The sequence below is a fragment of the Xenopus tropicalis genome, chromosome 8 (assembly GCF_000004195.4).
Source record: "Xenopus tropicalis strain Nigerian chromosome 8, UCB_Xtro_10.0, whole genome shotgun sequence".
Taxonomy (NCBI): Eukaryota; Metazoa; Chordata; class Amphibia; order Anura; family Pipidae; genus Xenopus; species Xenopus tropicalis.
In genome coordinates this window covers 86,027,674-86,048,371 of record NC_030684.2, presented here as the reverse complement: position 1 = coordinate 86,048,371, position 20,698 = coordinate 86,027,674, and the positions used below count along the sequence as shown (strand labels likewise).

Genomic DNA, 20,698 nt, shown 5'->3' with positions numbered 1-20,698 from the left:
CGCATGAAGTTAAAAAACCAAAATAAAAATATATATAGTGTAAATCCGTGGGATAAAAGAATCAACTCAAAGAGAGAGGACGTGTATATTAAATCAAACACCACTGTTGGAAAAGGTGACCCCAGATTAGATGTTATAACTGCTCACCAGATCCACTTAGTAAGAGGCATATAAGTCAGTCCCAGCCAGGCATTGATTGAAGACCCAGTATCACACAATATGTGGGATAAAAGATGAGGCAAAAATAGTATAATAACGTTTAATAAAATCAAATCCTGCACATTACAGGCTACTTACAGTGTAGTGAAAATATCAAAGCAGAATCAAATAGTAGCTCTGTTAGTAGATATATTTACTAACTGAGAATTAACACTGCTCCAAGTCTCCTATTTTTCATTTATTTTACCATGTTTTTGAAAGATATGTACTTTTTAACAAAAACGTTTATCTAAATCCATGTTGCTGGGTGCTATGAATAGAATATGATAGAAAGACGGCTTACATGTATTAAGTGAGTCACATAGGTATAGCATTATGGATAGAACTTAACTTCAAATGAAAAAATACATTGTTGCCAGTCAGTGCAGTAACTAAAAACACTTTTAGCCTGTATTCCAATTGTGCAATGTAATTTAAATATACAGTATTATTTGCCCCTTACTGCAATGCTACTGCTTTTTTCTTCTTATTTTGTCTTTACTCAGCATGTGGCACGGGGCCATGGCAGACTGTAATAATTCAATTGATAACAGAAACAGTTCTTACACTGGCTGGGCCTCATTTACTGAATTTTCATTGCCATACTCTCTGTACCATATTCAGCATACAATCTACTACATGTGGTGCAAAAAGACTAAAATGTACTTCTCTATTACCTTTTACATTACATGGGACTATCCTAAGCATGAAATTACCATTTTGTTAATAAATTCCTAACTGGCTTTACTTTGAAGGAGGACAGCATACTTTGAGACACACTTCATAGGGACATTATTTTGTAACATCCCCAAGAATAAGCACCATTAATTTGTTGTGTAAAATTTCTAAAGACACTGTTATTTGTCACTAATGTAATAAAAGTGACTATTACTCTATACATGGAAATCAGAGTGTGTCTGAGAGTGTAGAGTGGCATCATCACTCAAATAAGCAGTGGGTGTCCTTAAATGCAAGCAACCAAATGCTTGTACTACTTGTCTGCGGTCTGCACAACAGATTAAGTTGCCTGCATATTCCAATTTTGAACAGAGGTATCAGAGGTAAGTCAACCGACCCTTGCACCTTGCCCCATAGAAGGCTATACATGATATGTTTGGTGAAGGCAGCTGTTAAACACTGGGTGAAATCCCATCTCACCATAGTCACATACCTTAATGTAAATAAGGCTTCAACCTTAACACAGAACTGCAATTTCATTCTTTTATTTTGCTTTATTGCAGATATTTGACATCTCCTGGGACCTCTACCAACCCAATAAACTTGTGAGCTGTGGTGTGAAGCACATTAAGGTAGTTACAATTTGAATCTACATCCCATTCTTATACATTTTGCATAAAGATCTATAGGGGCTAATACAGGAATCAGATAAAGGGAGGGTATGTACTCATTCCTTTCTTTTTAGGAAACATTTGGAGTATTATATTTTACATAAGAAGAGGTACTATCTGTTGCTACTTATTTGTGCTTAGCACAAATATCTCTTCTAGCTCAAGATTAATTGTATTTCTCTGTAAAAAAATATAGGGGTTGTATATGCTGCACCTGTGGGTTACTAGACCTTGACCACTCTTGCACCAATATGAATAAAATACATGACAGACAAGGTGCATTAACTCATAGCAACATGTGACCAGTAAATGCTGCTTTTTGATTGGTTGCTATAGGTGATTAGACCTGTAGAAAACCTTGCATCTTTTTTTAAATAAACCCGAATAGCTTCTTGTAAGGTAGACATTTTAAACTGTGGGGCACCATATTATTTGGAAACGGAAATAAGTGGTTAGTTATGAATGAGTGAAATCTGCCATTTCTTTGTACTTTGCAAACTGCCTTTCTCTCTGCTTGCATTGTTGCAAGTATCTGTGCTCTGTTTCAGAGCACATTGAACTGCAGCCACTCAGAAAACAACAGTACTCCCTGTGCTTGAAAGTGCTGTTTCATGAGGGTGTGGGAAAGGGTTGGTATGTAGGTGTTCCTTCTCCCACACCCTACCCATCCCCTTATTTTTGCATCATTTAGGCATGAACGTTACAGAGCAGTGACAAACATAGGCCTAACTTGCTCCTTGTACCACCTTTCCAGCTGTAGGATTGGGCTGGCCTTCACCCACCAACACTGCATTCGGCACCTTGCACAGATTTTTTGTGCTATTGCACCCTTTAGTGCTCTTACACTTCTGCCCATGATCAACAAAAATGATTTCCATATATTGCTATTACTTGCAATTTGAGGTTTACCACCATCCAAAAGGTCCCATTATACAGAAAATGTATTTTCCCTGTTTCAAAGTTTCAAAATTTTAAGGTTTCACTTCAGTCAGGATTGGCATCTTGGCAGTTTCTTCTCACTTTATATTGCCTTTGACATTGAAGTTGCTGAACACTGATGCTTTTTAGATGCTGTTTGGCTTAGATTATTTGTCTAGTAGGTATTTCTGCATTATTGGAGTATTTAATGACAATATTGGCCTTCCCTACCAGAGCCCCAATAAGTTTTCACCCCCCAAAAAGCACCAAAAGCCTTTGAAAATTTTAGCTAGAACACATCTACTGTAGCACTGCTGTCACTCTACTAACAATTTTGTGTACAGCAAGTAAATTGCTTTTACAAGATTTGATCCTATTTAAAATTAGTAGCTGTCATGCAGTGAAAATGTCTATTTACAATTTACAATGCAAGGGTGAGATCAGTCACGGGTCATGAAGGGTTAACTGACATTCATACTACAGAGCACTCACCTCTCTGGGGTTGCTGCACTGAGCACTGAATCAAAATTTAGGGGCTTTGGGTGAATCAGAAGGCACAGCTCAACCCTGTCCTTACTGGCGCTTTACTAAAGCAGTTATTTCTAGATCCAAAGGATGTACTACGGGCTCAGCACTACAAGGTGACCTGTGTGTTTTTGTACTTAACTTAGGCAGTGTGCAAAGTGCAAATAAATGGCACTTTTTTCTTTGCATTTTTGCACACTTCATTTGGCTTCACAAATGAGGCCTTTAAAGGTTTGACCATGGACAGATTATAAATATTGTATCCCCAATTACCCCCAATAGGCCAATTAAGTGTTCATAATGAAGGAACTACAAGGAAACAAAGTTTAGTTAGGTTTATTTTATGACACATATTCAACTATTTTTGATGCTAGTTAGAATAGCAATGCATTTGAAGGATAGAGATATGGAGGATAGAGGTAACAATGTTCTGCATAGGTGTCTTCTATTTAATTATCAGGTGGGGAAAAGGGGTTTTGCTCAGTGGGACTGCCCACTAGACCTGGCTCATTTATGACTTACTCATAGGGATACATTCATCAAATCCCGAATGGGAAAAATTCGGATTGGATACAATAATTTCTGAAGATCGCAAATATCACGGAAATGCTTATGAAAAAATCGTATTAGTCACGGTAATATCGTATTGCCGATCCAAAATTTTCATACCGAACGATTGTAAACAGCGGGAAAACCTTTCCGACTTTGATCCTTCTGTGCATGATTTTGGAAGCCTCCTATAGGAATCAATGGCACTCTGCAGCTCCAACCTGGCCCAAGGAAAGTCTCCCATAGGGCTCAATGGCACTCTGCAGCTCCAACCTGGCCCAAGGAAAGTCTCCCATAGGAATCAATGGCACCCTGCAGCTCCAACCTGGCCCAAGGAAAGTCTCCCATAGGACTCAATGGCACTCTGCAGCTCCAACCCGGCCCAAGGAAAGTCTCCCATAGGACTCAATGGCACCCTGCAGCTCCAACCTGGCCCAAGGAAAGTCTCCCATAGGGCTCAATGGCACTCTGCTGCTCCAACCTGGCCCAAGGAAAGTCTCCCATAGGAATCAATGGCACCCTGCAGCTCCAACCTGGCCCAAGGAAAGTCTCCCATAGGGCTCAATGGCACTCTGCAGCTCCAACCTGGCCCAAGGAAAGTCTCCCATAGGAATCAATGGCACCCTGCAGCTCCAACCTGGCCCAAGGAAAGTCTCCCATAGGAATCAATGGCACCCTGCAGCTCCAACCTGGCCCAAGGAAAGTCTCCCATAGGGCTCAATGGCACTCTGCTGCTCCAACCTGGCCCAAGGAAAGTCTCCCATAGGAATCAATGGCACCCTGCAGCTCCAACCTGGCCCAAGGAAAGTCTCCCATAGGGCTCAATGGCACTCTGCAGCTCCAACCTGGCCCAAGGAAAGTCTCCCATAGGGCTCAATGGCACTCTGCAGCCCCAACCTGGCCCAAGGAAAGTCTCCCATAGGGCTCAATGGCACTCTGCAGCTCCAACCTGGCCCAAGGAAAGTCACGATAACGAAGCTTGAACGAAACTTTTGTACTCGCCGCGACAATACGATTTTTTCACACAAATTTTGTCGCAAGGTACGAAATTGTTGTGCAAGGTACGAAATTGTCTCACAAAATATGCTTGGAGCATTCAAACAAACGTTCGGAGCCTTTGTGCATTAATAAATGTCCCCCATAGTGTTGGGCTTACTCATAGGGGCTGATTCATTAAAACACAAGTTCGAATCCCGAATGGGAAAAATTTGGATTGGATACGCTAATTTCTGAAGATCGCGAATATCACGAAAATGCTTACGGAAAAATCGTATTAGTCACGATAATATCGTATTGGCGATCAGAAAGTCACAAAATTTCCGTATCGAACGATTGTAAACAGCGGCAAAACCTTTCCAAATTTTTCGTGTAATTGTACGAAAAAGTCGTGCAAGCGTACGAAAAAATCACGCGGGTGTACAAAAAGTCACACAAGCACGAAAAAATCGGTGGAAATACGCTCGGAGCATTCGAATGAACGATCCCCGAGCATTTGTCTCTTAATAAATGGGGGATTATTGTGTCTAAATAATCCCCCATAGTGTTAGTCTTGTCCTAGAATACTCTCTGTATAATAGGAACTCTTTAACTCTAGGCAATAGTATTAGCCATTTGGTTTTTTCACTTGTTTTTAATCCCAGTACTTAAAGTGGGCCAAGTATTTTAATGTTTTTAACCACTTTTTCCTGTATCCAGTGGGTGAGGAGGGACAGTGCAATTGTTGTCTGTGGTAATTACTCATTCTGAGTTTTTCATACTCCTTTTTTTAGTTATGCTAGTTTACCCTGCACACCACCTGTTTGCTAAAGAATCAGCTTTCTGAGTGGACTGTGCAGTCACTTCTTTAATATTTTGCTACATAAAGTTAAATCATTGTAGTATTTATGTTATTAACAGAGTTCTGTAGTCAAACAACAACTGAAGGCAAACACACGATCGGCACCCCCGCGCATGCGCAAACACACGATCGGCACCCCCGCGCATGCGCAAACACACGATCGGCACCCCCGCGCATGCGCGGACGTACACCCGCGCGCATGCGCGATCGACACTGCATGTAAACATTCGCATACGGAGCAGTGGGGGAGAGGTCCCCACTGCTCCGTATGGGTGAAAAACCTTTAGATTGCGGTGCGGCGGGGCGGCATGCCGCCCCCAAATTTGTGCCGCCCTAGGCCCGGGCCTTTGCGGCCTCTCCGCAAATCCGGGCCTGGCCCTGAGTCTCATTACAAGAGAGTGGCATATATGAGAAGATTATAATGCATGCTTTTGTCTATAATATATTGAGAGCTGAGAGCTGCTGTCATTGAAAAGGCACAGCCAGATGCTCACAGTGGGAAGGTAAATGGGCTGGCTGCATTCACTTGAATAACATTTCATTGCCCTGTTTTACTCTGAATTATTTAACTGATTAAATGAATTATTTACAGAAAGATAAAATATTTAAATCCAAACTAAGACTTGATGTCCTTCATCAGCAGCAGTTTCCTTATGAATATGAAACTGGCAGGAAGGCTTCATATGTGTAGTCTTCAAGATTTTCTTAAGCTGACAAATGTAAAGCAAACCGATCCATCTAGCTGATATGCAAATCTTTCTCAGAATCAGTACTGTATTAGATTGATTCATATTGACAAACCGTATACATTTTTCTTAACCTTTATTTTCAGATGGAATATTAGACAGGGGTACTTACAGTGTGTTGTTTTGGGGGAGGGATTGGATAAGAGAGGATCCTCTTAGTAGAAACATCTTTCAGCTGTTTGGAGAATTAAGATATTGATTGACAGCACTCATGACAATTTGTCTAAGGGGTGGTTTAGGAACTGTAGTCTAATTCCATAGTAGAAGTTACTGAAAATTATACATGTATAGGATCCATTATAAGTGAATAGGTAAAAATGTTTAAAATGATCCCCTTTTTCTCTGTAACAATAAAAATGTATCTTGTATTTGATCCCAACTAAGATATAATAAATCCTTATTGGAGGCAAAACAATCCTATTGGGTTAGAGTAATATTTAAATGATTTTTCAGTAGACTTAAGGTATGGAGAAATTACCGAAAGACCCCTTATCCAGGAAAACCCCAGGTCCTAAGCATTCTGGATAACAGGTCACATACCTGTATAATATTATGGACAATACTTAGAATGATTTAAAGAGTATCTAAGCCAAAATATATGTATTAGGAACCTTACACATCGGTGTTTACACTTACAATCCTTTGTGTCGAATTTCTAATTTGCTCCACCACACAGAAAGGCATGAATTAACAGAGCCCATTCTTTCCTAAATAATCTGTGCCCGCAGCAATGTACTGAACCACTGAACCTAGGTCAAATGCAACAGGTTGTGTCTTACCTGCATTGGTGTAGTGTTGGGCTGTGGGTACAAGAAACATACTGTAGAAAAAAATGGGCTTTGTTAACTCGTGTTACTATGCAGTGGAATGCATTGAAAAACCAATGCACAGGATCCATAAATGTATAAGTGCCTTTAGGACAAAATATCACCTTACTTGATCTTCAGACAGTACCCACGTCTGCACCCACATACTAAGGGGCCGATTCACTAAAGGCCAAAAAAAACAAGTGTTTTTTTTTAGCATATGTTAAAAATATTATCATTTTTTATATTTGGAGAATTAACGATCGATTAAAAAAAAGACACTTGTCTGAATTAAAAAGCGATTTTATTGTTGTTATTTATGTTACGATGACATATTTTCAAGCGATATTTTAAACCATGCAATATATTTATGCGTTATTGCAAGCGATATTATTGCACGCTATTACACACGTAACCGTTTCTTTCTGAAAACTACCGTTCTGAAAATTATCATTTCCCTGAACAATGGAGGATGCATCACTCTAGGGCGAACACATACTTGATTCTCTTCTTCAGATTCCAGAAAAAATCCATCCAAATTCCAGACTGCAAACTTCATCTTGTCACCACAGACATTCACCAGCTGCAATTTTGTTTAGTAACGCCTACTCCTGAGGCGTTAATTTTCACAGTAACTATCGCCACATTTTATGCTTTTAACGCTTCAAATATGTCTGTGAATTATGCGATAGTATTATTTCTATTAGATAATTACCGCAATGCGATGGAAATAATGCTTTGCAATAACTGGGGTTATTGCACATGCGATTTGAGTAGTAACGCATGCGAAATTACTTTGATGAATCGGTAATTAACAAACACATTTTAATGCATAAAACTATGCATTAAGCGTTAACGACCTTTAGTGAATCGGTCCCTTAGTGTTTTGGAACCTCTGGTCCAGTAGTAGGGAAGCATAATGAAAACAAATACCAAGACAAATATAAGGTACATTTACACAGGGTCATGCATGGTTGAGGCACACATTATCATGCCAATTATAAAGCTTTGTGCTGAAACATCAAAGGCAACAGAAGAGTGCAATAAATAAACCATTTCTTGAAAAGCAGTTATTACCAGTACCAGGGCACCCATTATTTTTTCTGCTGGGCCCTGGCCTATGTGGGCCCTTTGCCCTTTCTAAGCACAGAGCAATGGTTGGGCTTTTTGAATAAGCCCTTCAAACTGCAAGCACTATATGGTTATTTTATTTTAATTTAGGTGTGTCTTAACATTTAGCCATATATGGGAGTATGTGCACATATATTCTACTTACATTTTTACTATTTTACCAGAATGTAATCTTATATTGCTACCATTATGGCTAGGAAAATATTTTGAAATCTTTATAAAGAGATTTAAATAAATGTGTTTATTTGTGCACGATTTATGAACTGCTCTTGCATCAGTGTGCTAAAAAAATACATTCCTACTAGTCATGAATCAGTGATGGCTGTACAATAAAGGCAGCTTAATAATTACATTTGTAAATATATACCACTCAGCAGCAAACATAAAAGAAATACATCAAAACCACTAAATAAAATAAGGCTAAATAAAAAGGTAGGAGAGGCAATAAGGAGTGTGAAGCAGTTGTTTAGATATCTTGAATCAGATGAGGCAGGCTCAGCATTTAATATAATAAAATAATAATATAACCATAGCTGTGAAAAGCAAAAGTAAATTGCTACAGTGAAAAAAAAAAAAAGTTAAACACATAAACACTTCCTTTGCCATGAGAAATAAAACTTACAGTCTCTGAATGCAAACAGTACAACTGACAGATTGCAAATCTATATATAAATAGTGCTGGGATTGCCAAGCCTTTTCACTTAATTTTTTAGGATTCATTGAGGTCTGGCAAAATGCCGAGAGACTGGCGGATTGCTAATGTGGTGCCGTTATTCAAAAAGGGATCCTGTTCTCAGGCTGAAAACTATAGGCCTGTTAGTCTGATATCAGTAGTAGGAAAGCTTTTGGAAGGGGTAAGAAGGGAAAGGGTACTTGAATACATTGCAAATACAATGCTATAAGTTTGTGCCAGCATGGTTTAATGTGTAACAGATCTTGCCAGAGTAACTGAGTCGCCTTTAATGAGGAGGTGAGCAGGAACCTCGTTGCTGGAATGGCAGTGGATGCCATCTACTTGGACTTTGCTACAGCGTTTGGTACAGTACCGCACATAAAGTTAATGACAAAATTGAGGATTTTTGGTCTGGAACATAATATTTGTACTTGGATAGAGTACTGGCTCTAGGATAGATTACAAAGAGCGGTGGTAAAAAGAATATTTTCTAATTGGACCAGTGTGGTTAGTGGAGTACCGCAGAGGTCAGTCCTTGGTACCTTGCTTTTTAACTTGTTTATTAATGACCAGAGGTGGGCATACAAAGCACCATTTCTATTTTTGCTGATGACACTAAATTCTGCAAAACTATAAGTTCCATGCAGGATGCTGCTACTTTGCAGAGCTATTTAACAAAACTGAAAAACTGTGAAAAGTTATGCACTTTGGTTGAAATAATATAAATGTGAGTAATACACTAATTGGTAGTGTGTTGGGAGTATCCTTAAATGACAAAGCTCTGGGTTTTTTTTGTAGATAACAAGTTGTCTAATTCCAGGCAGTGTCATATTGTGGCTATTAAAGCAAATAAAGTGCTGTCTTGTATAAAAAGGGCATTGACTCAAGGGATGACAACATAATTTTGCCTCTTTTTTCACCTTGAGTATGCAGTGCAGTTTTGGGCTCCAGTCCTTAAGAAGGTTATTAATGAGCTGGACTGTGTGCAGAGATGTGCAACTAAACTGGTAAAGGGGATCAAAAATTTAAACTATGAGGTTAGACTGTCAAGGTTGGGGTTGTTTTCTCTGGAAAAAAGGTGCTTGCGAGGGGACATGATTACTCTGTACATTAGAGGGGATTATAGGCAGATGGGGGATGCTCTATTTCCCCATAAATACAATCAGTGCACCAGAGGCCCCCCCCCCTTTAGAGAAACAGAACTTTCATTTGAAATAGCGTTTTTTTTACAGTGAAGGCAGTGATGTTGTGATGGCAGATTCTGTTAATGCCTTTAAGAGGGGCCTGGATGATTTCTTGAACAATCAGAATATCCAAGGCTATTGTGATACTAATATCTACAGTTAGTATTAATGTTGGTATATATGTTTTATGTATGTGAGTGTATAGATAGGTCAATATAGGTTTGTGTGTGCTGGGTTTACTTGGAAGGGTTGACGAACTCTAATCTTTTTTCAGCCTTATGTAACAATGTAACTATACTAGGGATGCTGGGGACACCGGTATTTTTGTCAGCAAGGCAAGAAAAATTGTTTTAGGTCTCCGGCTTGTGGTCTCTGGTGGGACTTTGGTGCCCCAGTTTGTCAGTGGTTACCACAGAGCTGGCAGCTATACAGAGTAATACTCAATGTGGAATGATGTTGCTGATATCAGAAGTCATATCCTCTAACCATCAATGCCCAGATCAGTTATACTGACTTTCCACTGCTAACAGAATGAGGGACACACAAGGGACACATTTGCATTTTGACTCATTCTGGGTAGGAATGCATTTAATTTGATTCTTCTAATCTATATAATGATGTTATGCTAATTATATACTTTATATTCACTAAGGGACAATTACCTCTTTGTTACTTAAATTCTGGGGGCAGTTGTGGGTAACAGGATTCACCTACCCAGCTGAAGCTTCTTACATGCCATAAGCAAGCATTGGCACTGTCAGATATACTTAAAAATATAAATGCAGACACCTGTAATTTTCTGTGCTGACAGTTCGTACTTGTGTGTCATATTTCTTATTCATGTAATGCAGTTCCCTAGAGTCTTGTGAAGGGGACTTGCATTTTAGTGAATAGAAATTGTCATTTTAGAACTTACTGCAAACATGTGGAATGTGATAATCATCTGACCTTACTTATTTTAAGCATCTGCCTAGAAATACAAAGAGTTCTGTTAAAATATTCAGAATCAATAGATACCTATCTCGGTAGATACCTTATTTAGTGTCAAGAAAGGGTTGGATGCCTTTTCAGTAAGTAAGGCAAATAGTATGCCTTTTTTGGCTCTTCTGAGGCAAACTGGAAATATTTTTTTGGTGAATCACCTTAAACATTTGCAGAATGTATTTAGGGGAAAAATGTTAACTTACTATCTAACTATGTATATAAAACTATTCATCAATTGCAAATTGTTTTAATTGATTCTTTTATTTTTTTATTGCTATGAAAACCTGGTTATACGAGGGCCACAACGAGAGTCCAAACCTAAAGTGCAGGGAATAAAAATGGACAAGCTTTACTACTTTTAATAGCAATTAAATTACTTTAAAAACCACAGAAATGTTTACTGGAAATTAGCTTAGAATTACATTTTCATATTCTATTTTATTATTTATTTATGGAGGAGTTTCCCTTTAAGGCTTAAGCTGCTGCTGCTGCTTCATGTCCCAGTTGCACAAGTCTGTGTTGTGTAAGCTATTTTCTATCCCTGGATAGTATATTCTCTACAAGATTTTCAATATTTCATTCTGGTGCTTTGTGTTTTCTTTATTTGCAATTTCCATTAATAAATTGCCAAGAAAATAAGAAAAATGAATCTTGTATTACACAGCTTCAGTATTCATGTCACGATCTGCTTTGCAGAGATGCTGTTTTCACTACTGTTTGCTTTTATTACATCACAAACCCTATTGGGACACTACAGGCAGCATACCAACTGATTTGAACATATTTTCTTAGTCAATGCAGTGGCTGTCTGACCCTGGCACCTTAGTAGAGACCAATCAACTGCTGAATCCCTCAAAATCCACAGTTCAGTGAAAGGTTTCGTGTTGCTGAATTCCAAAGCATCATTAGCAGAGACAGTGGGAATTGAGCGAAGCAGTGTAGAGAATTATTCATCATATATTGCAAGGGGTTAACTAGACTGGAATGCTGAGAAAGTATTATTTTGTTCAAGAAATACTTACCGTATGCGCCATATATCTTAGAAGGATATTTTGAAATATTTAAACTTGTTCTTATACCATGACAGGCTTTAAAGGCTAATTAAGCATGATGTAGAAGTTATTGACTTTCTAAGTCAATTTGGTAATGGTCTCTTTCTGTTTTTTTTTTTGCAACCATAAATCAGATTAATAATGGGATGAGATTCTTTTTATTGAATGTTATCATATTCAGCTTCCAGGCAGTCATTCAAACTACAGTCTGACTGTCAGTGGTGGAATAATATCTGTGGCATTGCTCTAGGAACTGTCCTATGCACCCCCATTAACCCTGAACAGCCCTCTCCATCAATATCTCCACACCACAGACCCTATAATTTGCTGATGGACACTTTTGGATGATGTTAGAAAGGGTGCATGTTCAAGGTATACTGTGCCTTTTAAGGAAGACACCCCAGCAACTCCAAAAATCTCTCCTGAACCCTTTACAAGATATTGCCACCTTACATACATTTTTAAAGGAAGATGCAGGGATTCAGCACAAAGTGGTGCAGGAAAACCAAGATTAGATTTAGAGGACTAGACTAAAGGTGGGCATACATGACTGCTAAAAGCTGCATTTAGTCTTTCAGGACAGAGTCGGCAGCTTATTGGTCCATGTATGGGGCCCTCCAGCGCCTGGATATTTATTGGGCAGGTTTAAAAGTACCATCAGGATGAGAGCCGCAATGGCTTGTTTATGCAGTCTGTGCCACGCTGGCCTGGATTTACCATCCTTGTGATCCAATCATTTGGCCTAAGGTTCTAATACCAGGGTTCTCTTGGCCCCATACACCCTGTACTTTACAGTTTGCACCTTATTCAGAAAAGAAGAAGCAGCTGGAACTTTTGAGGCAAGGTTCATTTTTGTGGTCTCTGTTTGACTTTCAGTTTGTCAGTATGAGCCATTTAAAGGCTAACTTGCTGTTTATTAAAAACATGCTCCTTTATATAAAAATAAAAAAGCTTTGTGCAGATAAAGGCAGAAGTGAATTTCTTAGTGACAGAGCCCTGTTTCTTGTTATTGTATTTGAAGAGCCTTCCCTTGCTGAGGTTTTCCATATTGCGGTCTCAGCTTTTCTTTTCCTTGGAGGAAGATTTGTGGACACTAATCCATTTAGCTTTTAGTCGAGTAGGAAATGTCTCTTACTTAAAGTAATTACACTGTCCCTAAAAGCTTTATTACAGGGTTTTGATAAATTACCCTGAAGGACAAGTTTTGTTAGGACAACACAATTATAGGCTAGATTCTCTTCCCCTGTGACGTATCCAGTATCTTTTTATCATATTTGTAATCGCCATTAGCAACAGAAAAGGGCACCTGGACTCGACATTCTGTTCGATTTTACTTTGCAATATATTCAATTTCATGCTTCTCAGGGACTTAGTTACAAAGAAAAAACAATTAAAAACACCCTTATATAAAGGTACAACATAAAACTATTTTTATGTTGTGAATGCAGGTATAATTGTAACAAACATCATTACAATCACAGTTTGGTAAGTTTTCTTCTAGATGTATTTTATCCATGTAGAGTGGCTACGAATAAAGCTTGGTGAATGGCTCTGACACTGTACCCCTATCATTGTATTGTATGTAATCATTAGACCTGTTATTGGTGAGAGCCACACAAATTAGCTACAGATGCAAATTGGGTTTTGGCATAAGCAGATGGCACAAACCACAACTATATAAAATGATAATGTGAAATTTAAAAACTGAAAAATGACAACTAAAAAGTACAAATACGTTTTATAAATAGTTTTAGGCACATATAAATGTGTCCTCTCTACTTGTGTATCCCTGCATCCCCATCTGATGTGTTCCATTCCCTTCCATTCATCTGTCCAATTACTCTTACACATTTGACTGTAGAAACCATTTAATACAACTGTCACTTGACTAAATAATGGGTCTTGCAAAGGGTAGGAGAGGTGGGTTGAAAAAGAACAGCATAACTGGTTTGGGGTACAGGCTAAGTGCTTTGTTGACAAATTTGGCGAACAGGGTAACCTAACAGTTTACTGGTGATGGCATCAATTATCTTCCAGATTTGACAAACATTGTTACAGCGCATGCCTTCTGAATAAGAAGAAGCAGTCATTGGGTAGTGATAGTACTACCTCAACCAGGGAAATTTAAATATAATAAGGCAGGCAATAAAGAAATGGAAAAATAAAAGTAAATGTGTGTTCCCTCAACCAAGAAGATATACTGTAAATTGGTGTTTTGTATAGCTCTTTTAGTGGATTAAAGTGAAGATTTCTTGGGGATGCTTCAGTTAAACATTATAGCAGATGAAAGCTTTGCTGACCCCTGGGCAAATGCTAATTTTTGCCCATATATTAAAACAGCCCTGTGTGTAGCACATACTTTTACTATGTTTTTACTATTAGGTCATTTTATAGTTGCTTGGTACCCCAAAAGGGGGAATGTTTTGCTAAATGTTTTTGGCCTAATGGAAGCCCTAGCCTAAACCAGTGCTCACACACAATGGTGTATAACACCACTGAGCAGTTGGGATTTCTGAAATGGTTTTAAGCTGGCCCATCATCCTATCATATCAACCAATCAGCAGGTAGCACCACAACTTAGGGGTATTGTTATATTAGAAATCCAATGTGGTTATGAGTTTAGAAGTAGTAAAATAACTTTAAGAACTCCAGTGTTCTGTCAAATTTTGTATTGCTCAGTATTTGTATGTAATCTGTGTGTCTGATGTATATAGCCTTCTGTAGTAAGTAACTTGATCACTCCAGGCCCCCCTGCAGAAAAATCTTCTGAGGGGTGCTACCAGTCCCTCCTTGCCTACCCCCCTTTCCGGCCCTCTTGCGCTGCACCTTCTGGCCCTGACTGCAACGCTATATTTCAAGGTAGGGAGGGGCCTGGAGAGGGGGGACTACTGTACAGCAGACTCATGGTCTGGGCCCCCCTGTTGCTCTGTTGCATATGTTGTTTCTTTATACACACTTGCAGAATTTATGCCACCAGCACCATGGCAGCATTTTAGAGTAGATCAGTATTACAGGAGCCATAGGGCCTGATTCACTAAAGTGCGATAAAAATTATTGCACGCTTTTTTGCGTTAAAAAACGCAAAATAATTTGCGCACGATTCACCATAGTATTATCGCGTGCGAAAAATCGCCATTTTCGCATGGGTTATTTCTCGCACTAGTTTTACCGCATGCGTTAATTTCCGCGCTGAAAAGAATAAGATCGCATGATTCACTATAACTTTTGCGCGCTAAATATCGCATTCGGCTATGCGAAAATTAACACCTACTACAGGCAGGCGAAAAATTATACAAAAGTACAGTAAATGAGTTTTTGCAATAAAATATGGACTTACAGTGTTATTTATTCAAGTATGTGTTTCCCCTAGAGTGACGCAGCCGCCAGTTTGCAGCGAAATGTTAATTTTTAATACAGTAATTTTCTGCAAGTATTGGCGTGTATGGCTAACATGGCGTGCGTTCATTTGCGCGACTATTTATATTTGGCTACAAGTGATGAAATGTTTCGCCAGGCATGGATTCACAGCGAATATTTGGACTTGCGTTGAATTTTTTTGCGGCGGATTTTTTCATGCGTTTCACAAAACAATCCGCAAATGGCAAAACGCATGAAAAAATTCGCCACGCAAAAATTCACCGCACATACAAAAATTTATACAAGCGTCAAAAAATAATAGTCACAGCAACAATTTTTTTGCCCGCACAACATTTTTGCCGTTTCGTGGATCTTTCGAAAGATTTGCTAATTTTTCACTAAAGAAACCAGAACACATTTGCTCATCACTAGTGGCTACTATTTATAAGCATCTACTATTTATATGATACCATTTATATGCTACCATTTATATGTGGCTAATATTTATATACACCATTTATAAGCGGCAAGAATTTTTATACACTATTTCTAAGCTACCATTCATATGCGGTGACTATTCGCGGGCGTAATTTAGCACATGTACCAGCAAATACTGCATTGAAATAGTCTTCGCGAGTTAAATAACGCATGCAATATCGCGCGTAAAAAAGCGCGAGTATGCTTATAGTGAATCGTGCGAAAAATCGCCAAAGTTAAGCCGCGGTAAAAATTTTAGCGCACAATAAAAATAGCGCACGTTTTATCGCCCTTTAGTGAATCAGGCCCATAGTGTTTTATTCTTAAAACCAGAATTTAATTTTCTAAAATTTAAATTTGAGCTTTTCAAATTTGAATTCCTGTAAATGGATGTATTTAAACAGTGCAATTTTTGGAATATTTTTGCCCCCTTTCCACTACAACATTGTGCACAAAACAATGTGCAGTTATTAGTTACAATCTCTTGAAATTGTACATTCTATATATTGTATCTTTGTTGTTGCCTTATTATGTTATGGTCCCTAGTGATGAAGTTACTGACCATCTGATATTTTCCAGTTCTGGAGTTTGTGTGGAAATTCGCTGACACCAAAGCGTGGGGTGTTTGGGAAGACAGGAGACCTGCAGACTATTCTGTGCCTGGCCTGTGCACGGGATGAAGTAACGTATTCTGGGGCGCTGAACGGAGATATTTATGTTTGGAAGGGGCTGAATCTTGCACGTACAATCCAAGGAGCTCATGCAGTAAGTGCTGTCTGCCCTGTGATTTTTGTCACTAAATAGGAATATTTCAAGAATTAATGCTTATTCCATAAAATGTAATTGTGCACTATAAGTTTATAAATTTTCTACAAATTATTGGGTGAAAAATGGAAGTAAATCCTAATTCTATTTTACATATTAATAACAGTAAATGTTCACTAATATTGTACTAATATTGACAATGTTTTTGATCATTTAGGGCAAAAAAACACAGAGCTACTTGTCACTGCTACAAAAATAGACAATACTGATAATTTATTGATAATTGTCTCTACATGTGTTTTAGCAGTCAAAGTAGCTGCTACTAAGTAGCTCTGTGTGTCTTCACCGTTAAGTTATATTTCTGGCTTGACCAGGGACCATGTACAGTTTGCCATAGCTAGGGCCACATAGGCAACAAAGGTTGTGAGATACAACCCTACTTGAAATTGCAGCACAAGTGTCATCTGACTCATGTGGCTTGTGCAACAAGTATTCAAAAATGTTATTTGACACTGACTTATGTGGCTTTTACTATAGGGACTATTTCAACTTCTGGCCCTGTCCTAAGCATATGAACAAATATTTCAACTCATTTTTCAACTTTGTGGCTTTATGTTTGGTGAGGGCAAATTACTAATATTACATACACATGTATTATTTTGCACAATGTGGTGTCTCAAACAAATTTATAATTAAATATACAACAGAATGCAATTACAAAAACAAGAGGTCCTTTGCACCACTCACCTTTTATTAATATATATATTGGACATTCAGACATTCTGTGCATTAAGCTACCAAGAAATGCCCTCCCCTTTAAGCAAAACAGGGATTGTTTTTCCATATATTGCAATATACTCATTGCAATATACTGTATGCTTTGTTTTCTAGGCAGGAATCTTCAGCATGAATGCCTGTGAGGAGGGCTTTGCCACTGGAGGACGAGATGGCTGTGTACGTTTATGGGATTTAAATTTTAAACCAATTACTGTGATTGATCTCAGGGAAACAGACCAAGGATACAAAGGTAACATTCTTCTAACTACTGACAGATTGTGAGTGGGTGTATTTACTGTATATAAATTAGTTTAACTAGATCAACATTAGTCCAGTCTAAGGTTTGACAAAAATATTTTGCACAATGTGCAATGTGAAATGCCAAAAGGAAATTCTGTAATGTCTACAACAAAAAAAAAGCAAAAATAATACAACGCATTTGATTTTATTTTCTAATGAATGAGTAGGATCAGAACAAGTAAAGAATCCAAATTATGGGATGGCCAAATTATGGGATGGCCATTTCCCATATTTCCCATTTTAATAAAATAATTCACATTTTTAAAAAATGATTTACTTTATTTCTGTAATGATAAAACTTTACATTGTACTTGATCCCAACTAAGATATAATTAATGATTGCAGGAGGCAAAACAATCCTATTGGGTTTATTTAATGTTTAAATGATTTTTTAGTAGACAAAGTATGGGGATTCAAACTACAGAAGGACCCCTTATCTGGTAAAACTCCAGTTCCTAAACCTTCTGGATATACTCTAAAGGCCCCCATACACGGGCCGATAGAAGCTGCCGATATTGGTCCCTTGGACCGACTCGGCAGCTTATTTGCCCGTGTAGGAGCAGAAACGAGCGGGCTGGCCGACCGATATCTGGCCTGAAATTGGCCAGATATCGATTGGCCAGGTTATAAAATCCAGTCGGATCGGGGACCGCATCGGCTCGTTGATGTGGTCCCCGAAACAACTGCCCCATTGCCGCCTACATAATCCATTGGATAATTTTTTTTTTAACTTCAAGCTCCCCGATATCGCCCACCCGTAGGTGTGGCCAAGCGAGTGGCTCTTACCGTGTATGGAGACCTTTAGAAACCAAAACTCATTTTAAAGGAGAAGTACACCCCCCCCAGGTATAAAAGCCCCCTTAACTGGCCTATATCGACCACTCTCACCTCTCCATTTTCGCACAGTATTTATATAATCTTCCAATTTCTAGAGATACAGACCCTGCTGGGCAAGCACAGTTGGGGCTAGCCAGAAATCTGCTATAACTGCACATGCTCAAGCAGGGTCCATGTCGGCAGTGAGACCCCAAGCATTTTCTATTGAACAGAAGATGGGGCAGAGGTACCCTGCTGCGCTGCTCTGCTCTTTTAGGTTGGGTTTTTCTATAGTTCCATTTTTTAGCATTATAGACTATGTGAGAAGGGAGAGGTGAGAGGGGTTGATGCAGGCCAGTTAAGGGTTTTTTTTTATACCTGGGGGTGGGGGGGTTGTAGTTCTCCTTGCACTAAACTTTTACAGAGTTACAGATAATGACAACTATATTCCTTAGATCTGATTAGTTAGTCTTGTCCTTGGACCTCACAATACTGGAGGTTCAGTTAGAACCATAGGTGTGTAAGTAAGAAGCACAAGGTCAGTCAGTGGCATAGCAAGACCAATTAGTGACTGTGGCACATCAGTTGGTAGCACTGGGGGATAAATCATTAACTCTGTTGTCAGAATGATCTGTTAGACATAAGCATGCTAGTATATTGTAGAGCAGCTATACATTTCAATGTACAGTTCATACAGTTTTATGCCTATAATAGGGAGTTAAATGTGGTCACAACACAAACAAATGACGTTGGCACCTATTTCAAATACACAAAGCAGAACAAGATGCTTTCCTGTGATATAGGTTCCAACATTCATCCCACAGCCACATTCTGCTTACCAATTTAAGTACAGGTATGAAATCATTTTCCAGAAACCTGTTATTTAGAAAGCTCTGAATAATGGGAAGGCCATGTAGTGAATAGTGAATAATAATAATTCTCTAAAATAATAAAACAGTAGCTTGTACTTGATGGTAACTAAGCTGCATGAATCCATATTGGTGGCAAAACAATTCTGTTAGGTTTAATGATTTCCTTATCTAGAACGTCCTAGGTCCCAAGTATACAGGAAAATGGATCCTATACCTGGTACTGCAGCATCTTTAAATCTTTTTTTTTTTCAATGCACACCAGACTGGACCAGATCCAGTGACAACCATGTCCATATCCTAACATCCTATTGCATGTGGGTTGGTAAGATTGATGTGAATTATTTAATAGCACAATAAGTGACTGACCAGTACAAAGGGCTAAATAGTCTGTAGTACATGTGAGTCGAACACAAAGACTAATAAGTTAGTCAGTAAGTTGGCCCAGGCTGGTCAGCAAATAGTACCAACCAATTTGTATGTAGAACATGGAGACCTGTCAAAATTACTAACGCACTTCTTGGTCCATAGTGAGGATATTCATAAAAAGATCCAGAATATTACATATAGGGTGGGGATGAGAAAAGATTTCCAATCTAATGCAGAGGAAGTTAACATGAGAAGTTTAGGTTATTTATGATGGGAGGGGGTGGAATAACAGATTGCTGATCAGCATCCTTTTTTTAAGACCTCATTTACTCAGGATTTTTTTTTATTGTATTTGCATTTAAAGGGGCGGTATACCACCTTGTTCAACATTAGTGCGATGAATAGGACTGGTGCTGAATATACTTCCTGCCTATTTTAACCACAAACAAAATGACAGTCAGCATAGGGGCCCCTATGTGATCCAATAATTATCTCAGAGATGGAAAGATTGTATCAGCTTGATTTGCCTTACTACCTGGGTGGACACTTTAGGTGAGATCTGCTAGTTGGTGACCATGCCTAATGAGTGTGAATGCAATACCTAATTCATGGTCAGTGAATTGTTTGTATACATACCCAAGTAATGCCAGTATTACAGGATTTTGAGCTGGGTTACTGCTAGCTTAAAGGGGTTGTTCACCTTCAAAGTCCAAATCTTATTAAACCACCAACAATACTCTCAGCATGTTAAAAAAATCAATTTTTCACAAAATAAAGTATAAAGGCTACTGTAAAAGCTACTTTTTATGCCTGTTAAATCAGTCCTTCTCCTGTCTCTCTGATCAGTTTTCTAAAGGGATGGGAGTGGCCTGTTTTTAACCTGACACACTGAGAACTTTCTATATGCTTACATCGGCATGTCCCGGCTTTGCCCTTACATTTTTCGTATTGGACCAATTCATTGATTGCTTGTGCACTCCAGTTGTATAAATTGAAATGTCTTTGTGTAATTTCTC

General features: G+C 38.6%; 1 protein-coding gene across 2 annotated transcripts in view; it reads left to right on the top strand.

Annotated features, from left to right (window-relative positions):
* The window catches only part of eml5 (echinoderm microtubule associated protein like 5), a 99,717-nt gene that overhangs the window by 34,674 nt on the left and 44,345 nt on the right, over positions 1-20,698 (top strand). For both annotated transcript variants that reach the window (XM_031890803.1, XM_031890802.1), the window contains exons 4-6: positions 1,440-1,508; positions 16,366-16,551; positions 17,443-17,578. In XM_031890803.1, coding sequence (XP_031746663.1) covers positions 1,440-1,508; positions 16,366-16,551; positions 17,443-17,578 — 391 coding nt within the window. The remainder of the gene's footprint in view (positions 1-1,439; positions 1,509-16,365; positions 16,552-17,442; positions 17,579-20,698) is intronic.